At 53.2% G+C, this 19419-nt stretch overlaps 1 protein-coding gene across 10 annotated transcripts in view; it reads right to left on the bottom strand.

The window, feature by feature from the left end:
* The window catches only part of FAM167A (family with sequence similarity 167 member A), a 55086-nt gene that overhangs the window by 15152 nt on the left and 20515 nt on the right, over positions 1 to 19419 (bottom strand). For 8 of the 10 annotated variants that reach the window (XM_053658553.1, XM_053658551.1, XM_053658556.1 and 5 more), the window contains one exon: positions 2536 to 3323. In XM_053658553.1, coding sequence (XP_053514528.1) covers positions 2536 to 2889 — 354 coding nt within the window. In that variant the 5' untranslated portion in view covers positions 2890 to 3323. Of the gene's footprint in view, positions 1 to 2535; positions 3324 to 3922; positions 4159 to 15103; positions 15187 to 19419 lie in introns of those variants that run through there. The other 2 variants (XM_053658552.1, XM_037145426.2) reach the window with 2 other exon arrangements.

Raw genomic sequence — 19419 nt, 5'->3', positions numbered from 1 at the left:
GTATAACTCTAGGCGGGTCCTCTGATTGCTGTGAGCCTCGATTTGCTCCTCTGTAAGACGGGGACAGTCACTGCAGTGGCACCGGTTTGTTGTGAGAACCGAAGAGGTGATGGAGTGAGGGCGGACTCCCTCGTTCCATCTTGTGTCTCCCTTTGCCCACACCTCCATATTCTGTTGACTGCTGATGACTCTGTGAATTTACATTTTTAGGAATCACACAGCAAAGACCTTGCAATCAAATCAAATGTCCTTGAAAGATACTATGTGGTATGGTGCCTAAGAAGAGCATAGGTGATCCAACCAGAGGGGCCACTGTTTGAATTTCTCCTCTCTCACTCATTGCTACATTCCTCCCTGGGCCTCAAGTTCTTCTTTAGTAAAATGTGGGTAACAGGAAGGTGAGGTGACAATCAGAAGAGGTAAGCAACGCATCAATGTACCTAGCACACGGTGAGCACTCAATTAGTGACAAATCTCTTAGTATTATTACTCTAATTACCCACCCATGGACACACAGAGAAGTAGAGGGGGGGGTGGGAACACTGCAAATATAAAGCATTAGTAATAATGCTGATGTTCCCTGTACTTATTTAGGACAACCTTTGGCAGCCGAGTTAGTCCTGGCAATGAACGCCCCTCTCTCCACCTGTGGGTAACTCTACCCGTTACCCATGGTTGTCCTGGACCCGTCTCACCTTCCTCATCTCAGCCGGTGTACTCCGGCCAGGCACCTTGTTCTGCTTGGCCAGAAAAGTGAGCGTGGCCTGCAGGTTCACACCTAGGTTGACTCTTAAAGTACCTGGTGAGCTTTAAAAACTACTGCTGCCAAGGACTCACCCCCTGACCTCAGATGTTCATTTGGTCTGGGGTGTGGTCTGGGGTGTGGGAAGTTTCAGAAATTTCGGGGTGATCCCCGTATGTGGCCTGGGTTGAGAGGCACCTCTCTCACCTACAGAGTGAGGAGGACATGCTCTAGAGAACTCCCCAGTGGCTCACACACAGGGGATTCCACTCTGACCTCGGCCGAAAAGGGGAGCACAGGGGGATGCTCACTTAGGAAGAAGTAAAAGCCTCTGGTCCCAAAAGCAACAGAACCTCAGATGAACCTTCAACAAACAAACTGAATCCTTGATTAATGGAAATATTTTTTGTTCCTCTTTGTGAAAATAAATGAAAGCAGTTCATCCTCAGGAATCTAAAGGGCAGCATCCAGGGTCTGTCCTAGCTGCCAAGAGTCCACCTCCCCTCCCCTCTTACACCCTCCTGAGTGCCCAGCGGTGGTGCAATGTCTGGTAACACAGCGAGAAGCCACAGGTGCCCCGTCTTTTATGCAAACCAAGTTATACCCCAGTTACTAAAGACAGACACAGTAGAATGATGTTTTTTAAGAAGCAGTCTCAATGACAAAGATTAAAACCAAAAAAATGATTTCCAATTAATCAGATGCCCGAGTCTCTGAACACCCCCTACCCCAGTCCCAGTTATTTATTTCAACTCACGGGGAACTCCAGGCCCTGATGGGGAGGTATTTTTTAGGATTATGCAGAACAAACCAAACAGGCCTCTGCCTACGAGGTTGACTCAGAAGTTCCCAGTGGTTCTGGGAGGCAGTTGGCCCTTGATGACTTGCTCACCTGGGGTGAGAGTGGCCTGACTGGGCAGGTGTGACCTGGGCCACAGGTGACAGGGTGGGTGGGGAGGGTTAGCATCACACCTCTGCTGAGCTCTGGCGGGCTCTGCTGAGAAGCCACTGGGCCTGGGACCAGAGATTCTCCCTGGGCGAAGGGCACACAGCTCTGTGCGCCCACCACCTTTGGGAGCCTGCTGTGCCTGTGGGCAGAAAAAAGGTTGAACTGCTGGCCCCAGCTCCCAAACCCATGCTTGTCACTTGCACACAGTTTACCTAGATGCTGCCGAGCCCTGATATCCAGGCTGAGCCTCAGGCTCAGCCCGAAGCCTTCACCGCAGGCCTGCCCAGCCACACTGGCCTCTGTGCGGCTCTGTGTGCACCACTCAGTGTCAGCAGAGCGCTGCTGGGCTGAGCCTGTGCTGCTTCCAGCGGCCCCGCCACAGCTCTGTGCCCTGATGGCTCTGCCCTGAGCTCACCCCGCTGTCCAGCAAAACACTACAAGGACAGGGACAGCTCCACTTGCTGAATGAATGGTCACAGGAGCCAGGTGGCAGTGTTGGTTCAGAGAGAAGAGGGGCAGTCCTTCTCCAGGACCCTCCGGCCAGGGATGAGAGTAGGAGACTGTGCTGTCGGGGGTGGCACTGGGAAAGGCTGGGGACACCTTTCCCGGGCTCGGGTTCTCATGGGCAACACTTGGCTTCAGAAGTACCTGCCATTAGGGGCTTATCGATGCACGGATGTCATGCAACCACATAGCAGTGAAGTCAGCTCCTGACTTCATAGAAAGATGACAGATTGCAGTTGGGAGAGGCAGAGATGGGGGCAGAAACAGAGAGAGACAGGCACAGAAATACACACAGAGAACAGCATTTTCTCGGGAGATCCTTGGAGGGGCAGCCACTCACCAGTTCCTTCCTGAGCCAGGCTATGGCTTCGTCGATGTTTTCAAAGCCCTCCAGCTTGCCTGTGGGCCGGGTCCCGTCGTCCTGGCTGGCACTGTCATGAGGCGGGGGATGCTGCCTGGGCTCTCTCGGTGGGGAGGGCTCTTCCTCCCCGCGTGCCCCCTGCTCAGCAGCTGCCCTGGGGAAGGGCCATGCCTGCTCCTCCAGCCTGGCCTGCCATTCTAGGTAGGAGGGCCTGCGGGTCTCCAGCCTCAGTTTCTCAGTGAGGGCTTTCAGGCTCCGGAGGTGGTCATCAGGAGGTGGGGCAGCCCCTGCCAGCCCCTCTTCTTCTTCCACTTGGATCTGGGGTACAGACATTCTAGAGTCTGCAGAAGCCGTCAGACATGGGAGGTGGTGGAGGTGATAAGGGAGTCCCAGCGGGTTAGGCAAGGTTGGTGCCCGCTCTGGAGTGATGTCACCCAGCTGGGGCCAAGGCTCCTAAGGGCATCGCTGGGATGTGAGCAGCTCCCGGAGCCAAGAGGGACTGGGGATGAGCCGCACAGAGCACCCTCCGGAGCCACTGTCGAGCTGCTCTTTCCGGAGTTTAAGATTCTTTCCAAAATCCTGTGGGCGCCATGCTTCGCAAAAGGCAGGAACAGACAAGCGTTAGCAGGAATCTTTGGGGGCAGCTTTGCCAAGAAGATCTATCAGTCCCGGAGATGCAGACGGATCAGAGATGGGTGGGGAAGCAGCTCCTCCTCGTGGGGAAGGGCAGGTGGCGAGAAGCCAGAAGCCGCTGGCCAGTAAGGGCCCTGCAAGAAGGGTGAGAACGGTGTCAGCAGAGGGTGTGAACAAGGCCTGTGTGCTCCTGGGCTCCCCGGGAGGGGACACTGAGGCTCAGAGAGGCTCACTGACAAGGCTGCTAATTGCTACTTCAGGACTAGAAGTGAGACAGAGAAGTGAATAATAAATCAATACTTTGTACAGCGTTTCACGATTTATGAAATGATTCCATCTTTATAATCTCATAATCCTCACTACAAGTATAATTATTTGCTTTTGTCCCCATTTCACATGTGAGACACCTGAGTCTCTGACTCACCCAAGAGCTCCAAGCAATTAGCAAGCATGAGGCCAGGTCATTTGATTCTGAGGACTCAGGCCTCTCTGAGAGGCAGCCGCCTGTGGGTCCCCATGCAGAACACAGGTGTGCCGCTGGGTCCACTGACCCCGCCCACCACAGCACCTGTCCTCGGGCCCCAGCTCTCCAGGCCAGTCTTACAGCACACTCTCAGCTTCTTCCTCCAAGAACAACACCTTACCTCACCTCTTCAGAGGAGGAAGCAAATAAACCAGCAGCCAACGAAGAGCCGACGGCACTCATGGTCAATTGTTATACCAAGTGACTCACCATTCTAGGAAGGTGGTTATCACATTCATGCCCACACTGCAGTGCCTCCTGGGCAAGGGCTTCTGCTCTCTCATCTGATTCAGCCTCCTGGCCTCTGGGAGAAGGCTGAGCCAAGGGGCTTGCCCGATAAAGTTGGGGCCCAGGGTAGAGAAGTAACTCACAGTTAGAGTTTGGCCCCGGCCCCCCAACCTCCATGTCCTTGCATCCACAGGGTCCCTCAGAGCAGGATCATTTGATCTGGCCTATGGAGAGAAGTTCTTGGCTTTCAGGGTGTTTTAAAAATCTGGGCTGAGGGCAAGCTGTGAAAAGGAAGGAAGTGGTGTGGAGCAACGTCCAAGCTAAAGCTTACTTGAAAAAAACAAGACATTCACAGCCTGGAGAGGATGCCACCCTCGGTGTGAAAAGGACAGGAAGGAAGAGAGATTTTTATTGACTTGTATGTGCCTAAAAAGATCTCTGCAAAGAGGAAAACTGGAACTAAGAGTCGCGAGTGCTCATCTGGGGTGATGGGGACTTGGCATTGGGTGACGGTGGGCAGGCAGAGGAGGAGGCAGAACTGGTGGGGTGGGGGGCAAAATCAAAATACAGGCTGGGCCGCCCGGGGAGCCTTCTCTCCAAACATGGTTTCTCTCCAGTGAGGGCATGGAGATGCTCAAGAAGAGCAGAGCTTGCTGTCTGTCCCAGACATTCCTGCAACTCCCACTGTGGTACAGTCTGACCAGAGGAAGATTGACCGCCCGCCCCCATGCTCTGGTGCCGTCTGCTTTGGGGCACCCCCGAGGAATGACGAGGGATATCCCGCCCCACCTGATGGCAGAGAAACCCCGATTTCACCTCCAGCCATGCAGGTGAGGATCCCCTGCCTGGTGAAGTTCCCAAGGGATTTCCACAAATGTGGATTATTGCAGGGCCACGCTCCTGGAGGCTGTAATCCAGTGCACCTGGGTGGACTCAGGGGTCAGCATATCATTAAAGATCCCCGGGGTGTCCAAGTGAGACATCAGGACTGAGAACCACTGGTCTTGGGATATGAACCTTAGACGTGGAGTCAGACGGCCTTAGCTGTAGGAGTTGTCAGGCTAATTTAGCCTCAGTTTACTCGCCTGTCAAACAGGGCCATAATACCAGACTCTTAGGCTTGGGGCATTGGCAGGACTAAGGTTGGCCCGGGCGCTCTGTAGGCTTAGCATGCTCCCAAATGGTGGAGTGTTGGCATGGATGTCTTTCTGTGCATCTCGCGGTCACATGGGTGTCTTTAGAATCTTTCCTAATCTAAAGACTGGTTAACAATTTTCTTGGGCCCCTTCCAGGCACCTCTACCTCTTCGTGGGGGTGCCAGCATCTGTTTTGAGTGTGCCTCCGGGTGGCTTTACCCCACGGGGCTCCTTCCCACTGACACGGGAGCTGTGATTATTTCCAGCAAAGCTTTTCAGAGAGGATGTAATGGCAGACAACCATGAGCAGATGAAACTGATGGGAAGTGCCATGTCCCTTCCATCTCTGCCAGCTGCACATCCACCCAAAAGGGCAGGACCACCTACAGCCAGAGCAAGAACCTGTTAGAGAAAGGTCTCCCTTTGGGGCGGACGACAGCCATGACTGGATCACTTTATGTGGCTGCCTCCTCGGGAAGGGGGAGGTTATTTTAATGAGCGGTTTCTAAGTCAATTTGGAGGTCTGTGAAGATGGTGTCAGGGTGACTTGGAGGCATGGACAGAGCACCAGTGAGCTGTGAGTCAGCTACTGGTGATCCTTTAATCAACAGAGCTTTGGGGATGTATAAGAGCATCCATGTTCACATGGCTGCTCCTCCCAGTAGCCCCGGGCAGCAGGAGGGGTCACCCCATTTCACAGGTGGAAAGATCAAGGCTGGGAGGGTCAAAGGGACCTGCCCATGGCCACAGGCAGGTGCACAGAGTGGGACTTAGGCACAGAGTCTTCAGACTCTGGTCAGCTCTTTCCACTCCAGAAGGTGTGGGCCCTTGGGTTGGGCCCTTGGTTCAGACCCCTGGGGCACCCTGTCTCTGATCGTGGGCTCAGTGCATTGTGACCACTCTGCTGCTGCATGATCTTCTGAGAAGCAGGGGGTCACCAGGACTGGCTATGTCATTTGCCAGGCTCAGTGCAAAAGGAGAATGCAGGGCTCCTTGTTAAAAGAAAGGAACTAAGGATTTCAAGATGGCAACAGCAGAGTGTTAAGCCCAGTTCAGGGCCCCACAGGACTGCCTGGGTCCCTCACTCGTGAAGCTGCCCCCTGGGGGTAAAATTACGGACTTAATGGGTCGTTGTGAGGAGGATTAAAGTAACAGATAGAGAGCCCTTAAAAGAAAAAAAACAAAAACAAATAGAGAGCCCTTAATGTTGTGCCTGCTCCACTTTTAAAAAATATACCTTTAAAGTCACACTGTAAAAAATGTTCTGTATTTTCTTTATAATAATATTCTATATAACTTTATTAACCATCGCCCCAATATATTTAATTTTTAAAATATTATTTTTAGATGGTAAGAATTGTCAGTGCTGTGCATAAGTCACTGTACCAGCCGGCCCTCTGCTGCACTGAGCAGCCGTCCTGTCCGGCCCTGGCCTGCTGGGCGGCCTGTGCCCACCTCCGTACCCTACCGTCCTGCTCAGAGAGCCAGCTGAGAGAGGAAGCTGGTTACCTCACCTTCCCCAGATTTTCAGGACTCAGGTGCATTTGCATCCTGCCAGAATACGAGGTCTGCCATGGGAAGGAAGAAAAAAGCCCAGCCTGTAAAACCACCGCACTAGACCCCACTCCCTTCCCTCCCTGCCTACATCTGAGACACGCCTGCTCCTGGCCCAGGGTCCCAGGTGACCCAGGTTTGACTGTGGTATCCACGTGGCTAGAGCAAGGGCTGGGGCGACTTTCTTTACGCCTAACCCAACTTCTTCCTACTCCGGGGAGCACACTGTCTCTCGCTCTGGGCTTTGCAAAGGTGGAGAGCCTGAGGAGGAAAGCCAGACCTGGGGCTGGGTGTCCGGAAAAACAAGGTCGGGCCGTAACCCCACCAGGCCGAGGTGAGCCCCGCCAGGCAGTTCTCCACCCCAACCCCTGCAACCAGCCTTCGGGGCTTGTCAGCCTTTGTGCCTCAGGGACACGCCAGCTCCAGGGGACCTAATCTGCACACAGGGACTGCTGTTCAAATGCCTGGCTCACTCCGGACCGTGGAACACGGTGGTGGCTGGGAAGGGAGGAGGCTGTGCCAGCCATGAGCTCATTCCTCTGGCTGCTGGAGGGGACATGTGGGTGCAGCTCAGTCATTCAGTCAGCACCCCAGCTCATGATGACCTAATCTGTCCACCTGGACAACTTTCAAACCCACTTCCTAGATGGGTTCCGAGGGCAGGGGATGATGCAGGGGGCTGCCGACTCTCTCTCTCTCTCTCTGGTAAAGGTGGCATAAGCTCATTCGCTGGCCACACTCAGAGTCCCTGTCACCCTAAGGCTTCCAGAGGAAGTAGAAAGCCGCCCCCCCTCTGGTTGGATCTGTGGCCTCATGCCTGCTCTTTCCAGTCGTAGGTTCTTTCCTAGGACCATTTCATTCCTTTTCCCCAATACACAGTCTTTCCAACACTCTCGTCCCACTGAATTCCATGCTCTCTCATGTCCTGTGACTTTGTACAAGCTGTTCCCGAAGCCTGCAATGCCTTTCCCTCCCTTCTACGCCTCAGTTCTCAGGAATCTCCTCCTTCGGGAAGTTTTCCCTGACTTGCCCGAGCTGTGTGTGCCTGGGATGCAGCGAGAGCACAGCAGAGAAACAGTGATGTCATCGCAGCAAAGTTAGCCAGTGCTTACTCAGGGCAAACCACGCCAGGCACCATGCGAAGAGTCTCACGTGTACTAGCACACTTACTCCCCACAACAGCCGCATGAGTATTATCATTCTCTCCACTGTACAGGTGAGGAGACTGAGGCACAGAATGATTGGGTAGCTTGCCCAAGGTCATAGGACTAAGTGGTAAGGCTAGGATTTGAACCCCTGAAGCCTGGCTCCAGCCTGGCTTATAACCACTAGGCTAGCTAGCCCTTTCAAGCCCTAGCATTTCTATCAGGGACTTTCTTGATGGTGTCCTCTATGCAAACTGAGCTCCATGAGGGTGAGAACCAGGCTTTATGTCCTGAAACCTCCAGTACTTAGTGCCATGCTGCTCTCTCTAAATGTTCATGGGCTAAATGAGCAAATAGAACAAATCCCCCCCCCCACACACACACACACACAGAGCTGTGGCCCGCACTGATGCAAGTCTGAGCCGGGCTGGACAGGCTCAGAGAGGCAGCGCAGACCTGGACTTCCTGGGATGGCACCTTCACCACCGCTCTCAAAAGACCTGACTTGACCTCACAGGCTGTCAGGCCCAGGGAGACGGGAGTGGCCTCACCCTGCATCAAGTGCCAGGACCAGGAGCTGCCACGCAGAGAGGGCAATTCAGTGTCACAGGTACAGCTGGACACCTCCTCCCTGTTCAGCACTGTGTGGTAATTCCCACTCAGCATCTCTTCCTTCCTTCTGGGAAGAGCATTTTTTTTCCTGTGGGGAACCCCTTTACATGCTTCCTGGGGACTGACAGTCTCCCTCTTGCCTCAGGGCAGCCACATGACTCAAGCTGAGCCAATCAGAGCCTCCCAGGTTTCTGTGCCAGCCTGGGCAGAAGCCGCGTGTTCCATGCTGGCCTGGGGCTGTGGCTCGCTGGCAGGCTCACCAGGGTCTGCCTGACCAGAAAGGCAAGCGAATGAGATAGTTAGAGGTCTTCAGGCATGCCCTGTTGGGAGCCGTCCCACTTGACCTTGACTGTATAGCTTATACATCCTCTGTTGCTTAAGCTTCTTTGGAAAAAATGGATTTTGACATTTGCAACCCACATAAACATGTGTTGGACAAAGAATATAGAATAACATGGGGGATACTTGTTGATATTTGGTTTTTGTTTGTTTGCCATTTGCTGTTTTTAGGGAGCTCCCCGTTTTGTGCGGAACAGCAGACGGGCTGGGCACCGCTCCTCTGAAGCCAGAGGATCATGTCCTCCCTTCTCCTCGGCCACCAGGTGCCTGGCAACCAGGTACAAACATGCAACTTGAGCTTGACCAATCAGATGCCCAGGTGCAGGCCTCTAAATCTGGTGTGTGAGGCCAGAATGGAGGGACAAGTGGGGTTCATTGTGGCCATGTCCAGCCCTGGAGGCAGATATGACATGCAGGGGAGGTGGAATTAGCTAAGCCATCCCCCTGGTAAAGGACTGTCAGAGGGTTTGATGCTGTGATATAGTAAGAAATATATATTTGGTCTCCATCAGACCTGCAACAGAACCCTAAAACCCTTTCAGTCTTCTAGGTGATGAGATGGATACAAGTACTTCCTGTGGTAATGTCTGCTTTTGGTCCCCAGCTCTAGAGATAGCTCGAGTGATAAAAATGAAAGGAGCATCTTTGTTACTCACAGCAGGGCCCTCTCAACCCCACCCGAGTTTCTACTGATGAGCTGGCTTTCAGAAAGCCCCTCGAGATGGGGGCCAGTGGCCAGGGGATCTACCCATGTGATTAGAGAGTTGGAACTTTCAACCCCACTTCCAATGTCTGGGAGGGGACAGGAGCTAGAGGTTGAGTTAAAGAGCAATGGCCAATGATTTCATCAGTCATGCCTATATAATGAAGTCTCCAAGAAAACCCTAACTAAAGGGGTTCAGAGAGCTTCCAGGCTGGTGAAAACACGGGGTGCTTGGAGGGCAGCATGCCTGGAGAGGGCATGGGAGCCCTGCCCCCCTTCCTTCCCCACACCTGTCCTAGGCACCGCTTCACTTGGCCAGTGAATACGAGGTAGTGTTTCCCAAGTTGTCTGAGCCATTCTCACAAACTAACCTGAATCTGAGGAGGGGGCTGTGGGCAATTCCTGATTTATAGCCAGTCATTCTGAAATACAGGTGACGACATGGAGCTTGCAATTGGTGTGTGGAGTGGGGGACAGTGTTGTGGGACTGAGCCCTTAACCAGCAGAATCTGATGCTAGCTTCAGGTAGACAGTGTCAAACTGAGTTACATCACAGGACACCCAGTTGGTGGTTGCGGAGAACTGAGAATTGTTTGGTGTGGGAAATTCGCACATGTGGTATCAGAAGTGTTCTGGGGACAGTACGGGTAAAAACCTAGTACCCTCCGAGCTGATCTCAGACGGACCCTTTCATTTCCAGGGCCTCTCGCCTCTGTTTTCCAAGCTGCGCCCGGTTCTGCCTGTTTTCTCCCTGGGGTCTTCACCTCCTGCCAGTTGTGCGAACGCCTTACAGTAACATTATTTTTTGTTGCTCACAACCAACAGCCCTGGCTGACATGAGGGGGGATGTACAATTCATTTGGGAAGGCAAAATGTATAACTGAGGGCTAAGCAGTGGCATAACAATGTCACTTCCCTCCCTACGTTTCCATGCGTCCCTTGGAGGGGGGGGCTGATGCCACCTCCAGTGAGAACCATAGGGTGGGTCCTCAGTGAAGAGGACAATAGTCAAGAAGCTTTTCACTGAGAGTCCATCTGCATTCATAGTTGACATGTTTCCAAACTTACACTCTACTACAGGCACCGCTGGGCGGGGGGATAGCAACAATTTCCATAGGTGTGAATTTATACTTAACACTCTTCCTCCTAGTGGAAGCGCCGCCCATGGGTCCTTGTGCATAAACTGGCACGCTCTGCTTTCAGGCTTGGTGACACATTCAGCATGCTCAACAGAGGAGCCACAGACGGCTGCACGCAGACTGTGAGGCCCTGCCTGCCAGCCCTGGCGTCCCGCAGCAGAGCAGCGGGTAGCAGGAAATGGTAGGGACATGAGCGCTGGAAGGGACACTTAAAATATCACTCCCCACTCTGGCCTGCCTTGCTGAGGAAATTCAGATCCTGCAGGATCCTTTACCACAGTGAAGCTTCATTGTAGAAATGTCCCCACAGGAGACAGACCGTAGCAGGGGAACCCACTTCTGGGGGACAGTGCCTCTGGCCCTGTAACTACTGCTGAGCCTTCTGCCACCTCCGCACATTCAGCTTCTCCTTCTGTGGGCTGCCCTCCTCCTGAAACAGTTCACAGGGCGCACTCCTAAAAGCCAGCACCTCTGTTGAGCATGTTGCACATGCCACCAAGCCTAAAACCCTCACTAGACAGAGTCACTCCCTGAGGTCAGGAGTGGCTTCAGGACAGCCAGCACCTTCCCCATCCGCAGCCACTGCGTGGGAGGGGCAGGGGGCAGGGGGCTGCAGAGAAGGGGGCTGAAGCACCTACTCTGGCTTCCAGCCTCAGTCAGGCCTGGCGCACCCCCCACCTCCCAGCAGAGCTGCCTGTTCCCATTTTCTACCTGAGACCAAAGCAGGGCCCGCAGGCTGCAACTGAGAGGGGGTCGGAGGCTGATGGGGCTGCCACCAGAGGGGGACCCCAGGTCCCCAGGCTGTAGACCTGCATTCTGAGCCTGGGCCACCTGTAGCGGAAGCTGTCAGACTTTGGGGCAGTCACTCTGCCTCACCTGCATGGATCTCTGCCCCTCTGTTTTCCCTAAGATTTCTTTATTTACTTACTTATTTACTTAATTACAGTATTTGTTTATTTTTAGAGGGGAAAAGAGGGAGAAAGAGAAGAAGAGGAACATCAATGTGAAAGAGAAACATGAATCGGTTGCCTCTTGTATCAGCCATGGCTGGGACGGAACTGGCAACCCAGGCACGTACTGTGACTGGGAATCAAACCAGCAACCTTTCACTTTGTGGGACGATGCCCAACCCACTGAGCCGCACCAGTCAGGGCTCTGCCTCTCTTTCAAAAATGGGGTTGATGCAGTGTCTGCCCTGCAGAGTCACAGTGAGGATGAAATGTGAGAGTGAGGGGAAGGGCTTGGGGGACTGTAATGTTTATAAACTGAAAGAGACTCAGGGCTCAGGCCACACCGCCAGAACCTTTTTCTTTCCTTATCTAAAGCAGATAATCCCTTTCTCTCCGCAGGTGGATGTGAGGTCAGTAGGTCTGGGACTGGACACGGAGCTGTGACTAGGCAGGCTTTTTGGTCTGGGCATCCTCGTGAACCCTGATGCTCATCTAAAAGAGGGAGCTCGGGGCCAGGACTCCAGACTGATCTCCGGCAGCGCCTGAGGGAGCCTGGGAAACCCTGTGTGTGCTCTGCAGACTTGCAGGAGAACTAATGGCAAGGGCTGAGAAACGGGGGGACAGAGGCCTGCGTCCCCACAGAGCTGCCCATAGGAGCCAGGGAGCTTTCAGGAGCTGCCAGAAATTGTGTTTTCTCTCCTCATCAGAGGTTGCCATGGTGACCGAAGCAGGAGGAGACACCCGCTGGTCTGGCTCTACATAGATCATCCATCCTGGCTCATCTTTATTCCAGGTCTTGGTCAGAGCTGGTACTGGGAGCATCTGAGATGGGGAAATGGCATCCTCCAGAGACCAGACCCTTGGCTCCTATTACATGTGCATGATGGGAGGAAACTGCGTCGGGACTGTGCGTGCATGTGTATAGGAGAGGTGGGCAGGGGTGGTTACACTGTTGCATGTGTGTTCCGATGTACAGGGGGGATGCTGGTAAGGGAAGTGGGGTGGTATCAAGGGCGCATGTGACAGCGGGGTCTTTCTCAGATGCACCCTTGAACTACACCTTAGAGGAGAGCATGCTGCAGGGGCTGTGAGCTTCCCACACAGGAGAACCCTCCACAGTCCACTTTCTGGAGGCTATGCGTTTGCTTCCTAGATTGTTCTGCCTGTCTTCCCAGCAGCAAACCAGAATCCAGCCATTTCTTCTAAGAGTCTGAGGCTATGTTCCCTGACCTTAGCCTTGGCTCTATCACCTGACTTCTCCCTGATGTCACGCCCACTTCACTCATGTTCGCTCAGACAGAGGGATAGAGGCCTGATGTCACCACCTTTTACACAGAGGCCAGATGTTGACTTGTTTGCTTGTTTATGGCGTCTCACTCACCAGCATGTAAGCTTCCTGAGAGCAGTGACCTTCTCCTATTTACTGCAATGACCCTAGCACTCAGAACAGTGCCTGGCACATAGTAGGTGCTCAGTAAACTTGTCGACTGAATGAGTGAGTGATTGAATGGATCAGTGGATGAATGAATGATGGGGAACTTTCTGGGCAGTCTCTTTCATCCCTTTGTTTGTCATTAGCCCGTCTGGGAACTCCCTGCTCCTCACAGATTCTAAAGGTCTGCTTTAGGGCTCAACTGAGGGCTTGTCTCCTCCCCTCAGCCCTCAAGGACACCCCCCCCTTCTAGGCCATTCTTTGACTGAATTCTGGCACTGGTTTCTGCTATGCTCACAGCACACTGGCCTGTATGACCTTGAACTCTGAGAGCGTCCTGTCTCCTTAACAAGACATCAAGCTCCTCAATGGGAATAGCATTACTTTCTCTTTGGTGTCCTGAGCACAGGGCTCTGCAAACAGCAGATGTCCAACAAATGCTGAAGGCTGCAATGCCGTGAATCAGGGAGCAAATTCTGGCCTGAGTATTTCACACCTCCAGTAGTTTCCTGCCCAGCACACCTCCTGCAGGTTCATGGGTAAGACTTTCAAGGTCAAGATGTTGTTAGTGAGTCTGAATTAGAGGATGGGGGTTGTTTGGGAAGCCGGTCTCAACTCTGTTCTATGCTTTCCCCACAACCTCACGGTTGAATTTGGCTAAGCCTTCCAGCCTGGTGCACCACCTCTTTTTATAGTCCTTGTTCTTTCTGAGTGGAACTGATCACTTCCTTCCCTCACAAAATTTTTTAGCACTTGTCTATACCAGTCTTAGGTACTGACCACTCGTCTTCTTGAATGGTATGACATGGTAACGTTTCCGATGTGCCTGTCAGGTGGTCAGCCGTGTCTTTGCTCAGCACCCCTCCTGTGAGACCCCAGAGGGCACCACCTGTCTCCAGTTCTTTCCCACACAACTCACAGCTGCTTGCTCGACATAACCAGTTCAACTTTAATGTATGTTTTCTGTATAAGTGAATAAAATAAATACATAAATGGTCGTTGCGTCTCTGTCTGAACAGAGTGACCAATAAAACTTCTCAGCATCAAGAGGAGGAGGGGGAGAGAATCCTTACCCAGTGCTACTATGTGCCAGGCCCTGTGCAAATGTCCAGCTGAACCCTCGACCCCGATGTAGGACTAGTCTTATCCCTTCTTTGCAGGCCACAGGCAGGCAAGCGAAGGAGCCACCATTTCAGCCCAACTCCACTGTTGTGACCGTGCCTGCAAGTGGCTTCACACGTAATGAAGTAACAGGAACACAGACCTTATAGACATTCAGTATTTTAAAGCCCAGGGTCTCTAGGAATCCCAGGAGCAGATGATAACATTTAAATATTCTGATGGCACCGATTTGTTTTCCGTGAAAGTCACCTGGGAAGGCGTGGAGGCTCAAGCACCTAGAGGGAAGTGCCTCCCTGCTGGCGGAGCTGCCGGAGCTGCCCAGCCTGAGGGTCCGCCCTCTCCCAGGCTGCAGCCCTCCTGGGAGGGCAGGGCCTGGCTGCGAGGAGACCAACCTAAGGGACGTTCTGCCACTCCCGGATGTGAAACCCTTCTGGGGACGTGAGCAAAGTGCCTTCTACAAGGCAGAACTCATTTGATTTGTCCACTTTGCTTCTGTTGGTGCAGGGGGAGGGGTGGGGAGAGGGGGGCAAGCTGACTCCCAGCCAGGCTGAGGGGTGGCTGTGGTGCCTAGACCTGAGGCTGCCAGGATGAGGGGGGCAGGGGATGAGCAGGTGGGTGTGAGGCCCAGGCCAGGACCAGAAGGGGTCAGGGAGGCCTGGAGGCCTGTGCTCCTCGCTGCTCCCCTTGACTCTCCTGCTCCCGGCAGCCCCAGGTGCCCTTTCACCCAGGGTCCTGGCACCACTGCTGGGAGAGGAGAGTGAGACACCCACTGTGGACACGGAGCCTAGGGCAGGAGAGAAAAGGGCCCTGGCCTGGGAGTCAGGGGCCCTGACCCACTCCGAGTGACTATCGCGACTCACTTCCCCTCTCAGTCTCCTGCTTCTCTCCCTCAGAAATGCAACTTGATGCAATGGCCTTTACATTTCCTTGTACCCCAACATGCACAGAGTCTAAACCACAGCAGCCTACGGGGCTGTCACCAGGTCACGAGGCCACAGCCGCAGGGAGCAGAGGCAGAAGAGCCGACTTACCCGGGTGCACCTCTCAGCGCAGGGCAGTCTGCAATGTCCTGTGCTACACCTCAGTGTGTTACCCAAAGCTTCTGCTTCCACACCTGGAATAACAAGGGCCCTCACAGACATTTTGAAATCACACTGCAGTTTACAAATTTTTTTCCCCCCACACACGATGGCCTGGGCCAGAGAGACCTTCCTGAGACTTACACCATGGAACAACCGCAAACCAGAGAAGTCGCCAGACTTGCCCCGGTCACACGGTACTGTCAGTGGGTGGGCTGGCTGGGATTGGTCTTGATTCCAGGCTGAGCTTCTGTTTTCTAAAATACAGGGAAACCTTGCTTTGTCTTGCTGAGATATCGTGAGGCAAGAATCTATAAAAATACTTGTTAAGACCTTTGCAAATTCAGAGTGATCGGTCTGTGCTGAATAATTGATGGGCTCACTCCTGGATGCTTTGAGCAGACTCACAGGCCTCTGTCATAGGCTGGGACTGTGGAGACCTTTCCTATCATTTTGCCCAGTGAAGGAATTTGCCGAGAAAATCACCAAGAAAGAGTTGCGCTTCCCTATTGGGAGGGGCAGACCCTGGTTCCTGGGAGCCATAGATCTAATTTATTGCCTCACTGAAAGGAGAGGAGAAAGTGCAGGGCTGCTACAGGGAGGGGCTTCTGGGCCGCCACCGTGTCCCTTCCAAGGCTGCAAGGCCCTGGGAAAGGGCTGCTCCTCTCTGACAGGCAGGGAGAAAGGTGCCTGGGAATCTGAGAGTCTGGAGGGGAGGCGCAGGATTAGCCATGGGAAAGACAGAATCTGAAGCAGAGATTTTCCTCCATGAAAACGCCTGACAAGGCAGAGACGCCCAGGGAGGGCTGAGGTCACCTGTGGCCACCCCAGCCAACGGCTGCATGTGACCACAGAAATTTTCTGGCCAAGGCCATGGCAGCAGGGATTAGGTGCCAGAGAGTAGAGACAGAGTGGCCTTTAAGGCAATTTGTAGAGATCAAAGTAGAACAGTCTGACCAGTGTCTGGCTATGAGAAGCTATGAGAACAGGGAACATATCACAGCTGACTGAAACTCAGGGTACCACTCACAGCCGAAGACGTGCATCCTCCCCCTGCGAGGTGCGGCCCCACAAAGTGGCCCCGAACTGGCATTGGTTCAGCCCTCCGAACGAGGTGGACTCAGGACTATCCAAATCCATGAGGTCATCGGCTCTAACTTCAAATGAGCAGAATCAACAAACTCCAGCTCAAGTGGGATTTGTTCTGATGACTGGATTTCCATCTTCCTCTGCATTGCAAGTTCCAAAACCCGAACGGTGTCACAGGGATTTCCTAGGGAGTTTCATGGTGTGCTCCATATTGATGTGAGTCCCTTCGCTTTCATACTTCGTCTGGACCCACTGACCTCCCAGGGGGTGGAAGGGCTTTTAGAGTTTCCCTTTGTGTGGTCAGGGGCCTTCCTAATGACTCTGGGGTGGGGAGGTAAGGGTGGTTCCAGAGTGGCCTCAGCCTGGCTAGCAACATGTGGTGCTGCCTGCAACGGACCCAAGGTGCAGAATGCGCCCTACCCTGGGGCTTGGAGGAGACATTTGGCTCAGGCACTACACAGGCAGAACAGAAAACAGGATGTGTGACCTCAGTCCACACTCGTGTCAACTTGAGCTGAACTTAACTGGGCTTCTGAGCTACCTGCACTCACACCTAACAGAGGGAAGGAATTGGGAGCAGGAGAAAGAAATGGGGCAGGCTAGGGATGGGGCGGTACTGGGCAGGGTGATAGCCAGCTAATTCTATGAACTCAGCTCATCGATTTAACCTGTAGCCCTCAGGTTCCTCATCCACAAAATGGGGATCATGATGGAACCTACCTCAAAGTCTTGGAAGGATCCAATGAGATAGACTTGGAGGGAGTGTATGCAGATTCTTAGTTTGGCCTCTAGTAAAACTCACCCTCTTGCCATGACAGCACTTGGCTGGACTTCTCCTGGGCCTATCAAAAGGGGGGACGGCCGCCGATCCATTCCAGTTTGCTCGAGCTGTGTGCTCCAGAATGTGCGAAACATCATTTTTTTATCAGCCCAGCAATCTGGGCCTCACAAATTGTCTTTCTCATCTGGCACCTTGGCCAGACTCCATGCTCCTTGAAGGCAGGGCTGTTGTCTTGTGTTTCCTTGGGAGGACATCTGTTACTGATCATGGTCTGAGACATTCTCTGTGGTATTGTTTGGCTAGTTGCAACGAGTGGCATTTCAGAAGTGTGCGTTCAAATCGGGCCTCACCACACCTGGCTGGCAGCCTCAGGCAGAATCCTCACTCCGGAGGAGCAATGGCAAGCACTTCGGCTGTCTTTCTGTCTGCTCAACACTAGGCATTTGGTAGTTAGCAGAGTAAACATTACAAACACATTCTCCTTGGTGAAAGCAGAGGTATTCAGGATATGAGTGTTGGCCAAATGAATTTCGAGATGCACTTGACTCTTATGAGAGCCGGTGAAAGAATGCAGTGAGACCTCAAGAGAGGTGCGGTCAGGGCAGCTAGAGACACAGATGGCTGCAACCGGCCCAGAGAACAAGCTGTGTGATGGTTGCCGGGCCCATTTACAAATAAATAGTTGCTCGAAAATTATCTACACGTGTGGCAGAATGTGGTCGGAGGCCTGCTTTTATTCAACCTGATAATGAGGTCTGCCTTCACTCCCTCAAAGTTTTCAGTGGCTGCTGTCAAATAAATAGGCCAAACAGCAAACAACAAAACCTGAGATTTATGACCAGTTGGACTTAGGTTAGTTTGCAGTACGGTGATGCCTCCAGGGTGTAGCCCATGGAAATGCTCTTTGGAGAGGGGGGTAGTATCATGTTTAACTTGGTGGTGGTCAGGGGCACCAGGGCCCTCAGTGGTCTCCAGTCCAGGATCCCGATCCCGAGCCCTCCTGGGGACTCATCCCCCGAGCCTTCCCCAGCTGGCCCTCTGGGGCTGAAGTGCCAGGTCACACTCACAGGCCCTGCTGGTTTTCTGGAATGAGGAAATGCTGCTCAGTCTTCAAGAAACCCTGAAACTGTGGCTACGATGGAGATCACTGTCTGGGCCCATTGCGTACCTAGAAAATCAGCTCTGCCCTCTGAGGTCCTACAGGGCAAGCCCTAAGAGGAAGTCTTTGGGGACCTATTACCAGCTCCCACATTTGGGTCAGAATATTGGAGGAGAATTTCTGGCCTTATTGGAAATGTTGCCTTGGAAAAAGGGGGGCTCAGTCTGCACCCTGGGGGAAGCTGAACTTCCATGCCTTCCTTGGGTTCTGTGAAGGCTGCTGGGCAGGGACCCAGGTATGAGGAGGCCCCTGAAACTGGAGAGCTCACTACCCCTTACCTCTGGAGACAAAAGAGCCCTTCCTTGATGGGTGGTGCCCACTGGGAGATGGGCTGCTGCTCACAGCACACCCTTCTCTACGGAGTTTCTCACGGGTGAGCACTGTTGCAGGGTGGGGTGGGGAGGTCAGGTGGCATTCCAAAGGAAAGAAGTTGGGCACAGGGCAGTGCAAGCCTCTAAGTTCTCCTCTTGCCCACCTTATTTCTCCCTTTTTTCCCTCCCTCTCCAGAGAGAAGTTATGTGCACACAGGGACAGGATGAAGGTCAGAGAGGGAAGTGCTGGGCTTTTCCAGGGCCACTGTCCTAACCATGGAGAAGCTGGTATCTGTAACCTTCCCAACTCTTACTGGCAACTTGACCCTCAGTGGCAGCTCAAACTCTGCAGGCGGATTGCAAAGTTAGCCAGGCCTACATGCCACCCCTTCTAAACCCCTTTTCTGCCCCCAGTCTCACCCTGCTCCCAGGCCCACTGCTCTCAGGTAGCACATCCTCACCCCTTCAAGGGCTGCTTCAGAATTTGCCTCGCCTTCCTTACCCCTCTCCCCTATCCAAACCCCAGGTGACATGTGCCTTTTGAGAGCCATCCTGATTAATCCTAAAGGATTTCCAATTCACGAGAACTTCCCCAGCCCTAGTCTGTAAACCAGGGAGTGAGCTGCTCAGACGATCATTCATCTTACACCTCTGCAAGTAACTCAACATCCCAGCCAAGCAAAGAGCCATTAGCAGGGGATGGTGGGAATTCCAGATGCTGTTGTAGAGCCAAGAGAGGTCCCCCTAGCAAAATTTGCCTAGAGAAAGCCACCAGAGTGTGTAAGCAGCCTAACAAGCAGGTTCTTCCTCATTGATCTGGGGCTCTGTGGATCCATCTCGGGAAATACTTAGGCACTGCCTTAATTTACTTCCCAACCAGAGTTCCTCTCGGAGGGAGGCTGAGCTGGTGAGTATGGAAGCCAGACTG

Source organism: Artibeus jamaicensis, unplaced genomic scaffold, assembly GCF_021234435.1.
Source record: "Artibeus jamaicensis isolate MK-2021 breed Jamaican fruit bat unplaced genomic scaffold, CSHL_Jam_final scaffold_537, whole genome shotgun sequence".
In the NCBI taxonomy this organism is placed as follows: domain Eukaryota; kingdom Metazoa; phylum Chordata; class Mammalia; order Chiroptera; family Phyllostomidae; genus Artibeus; species Artibeus jamaicensis.
Note: the sequence above shows the minus strand (reverse complement) of the source record. Positions and strands in the feature narration are given on the sequence as shown.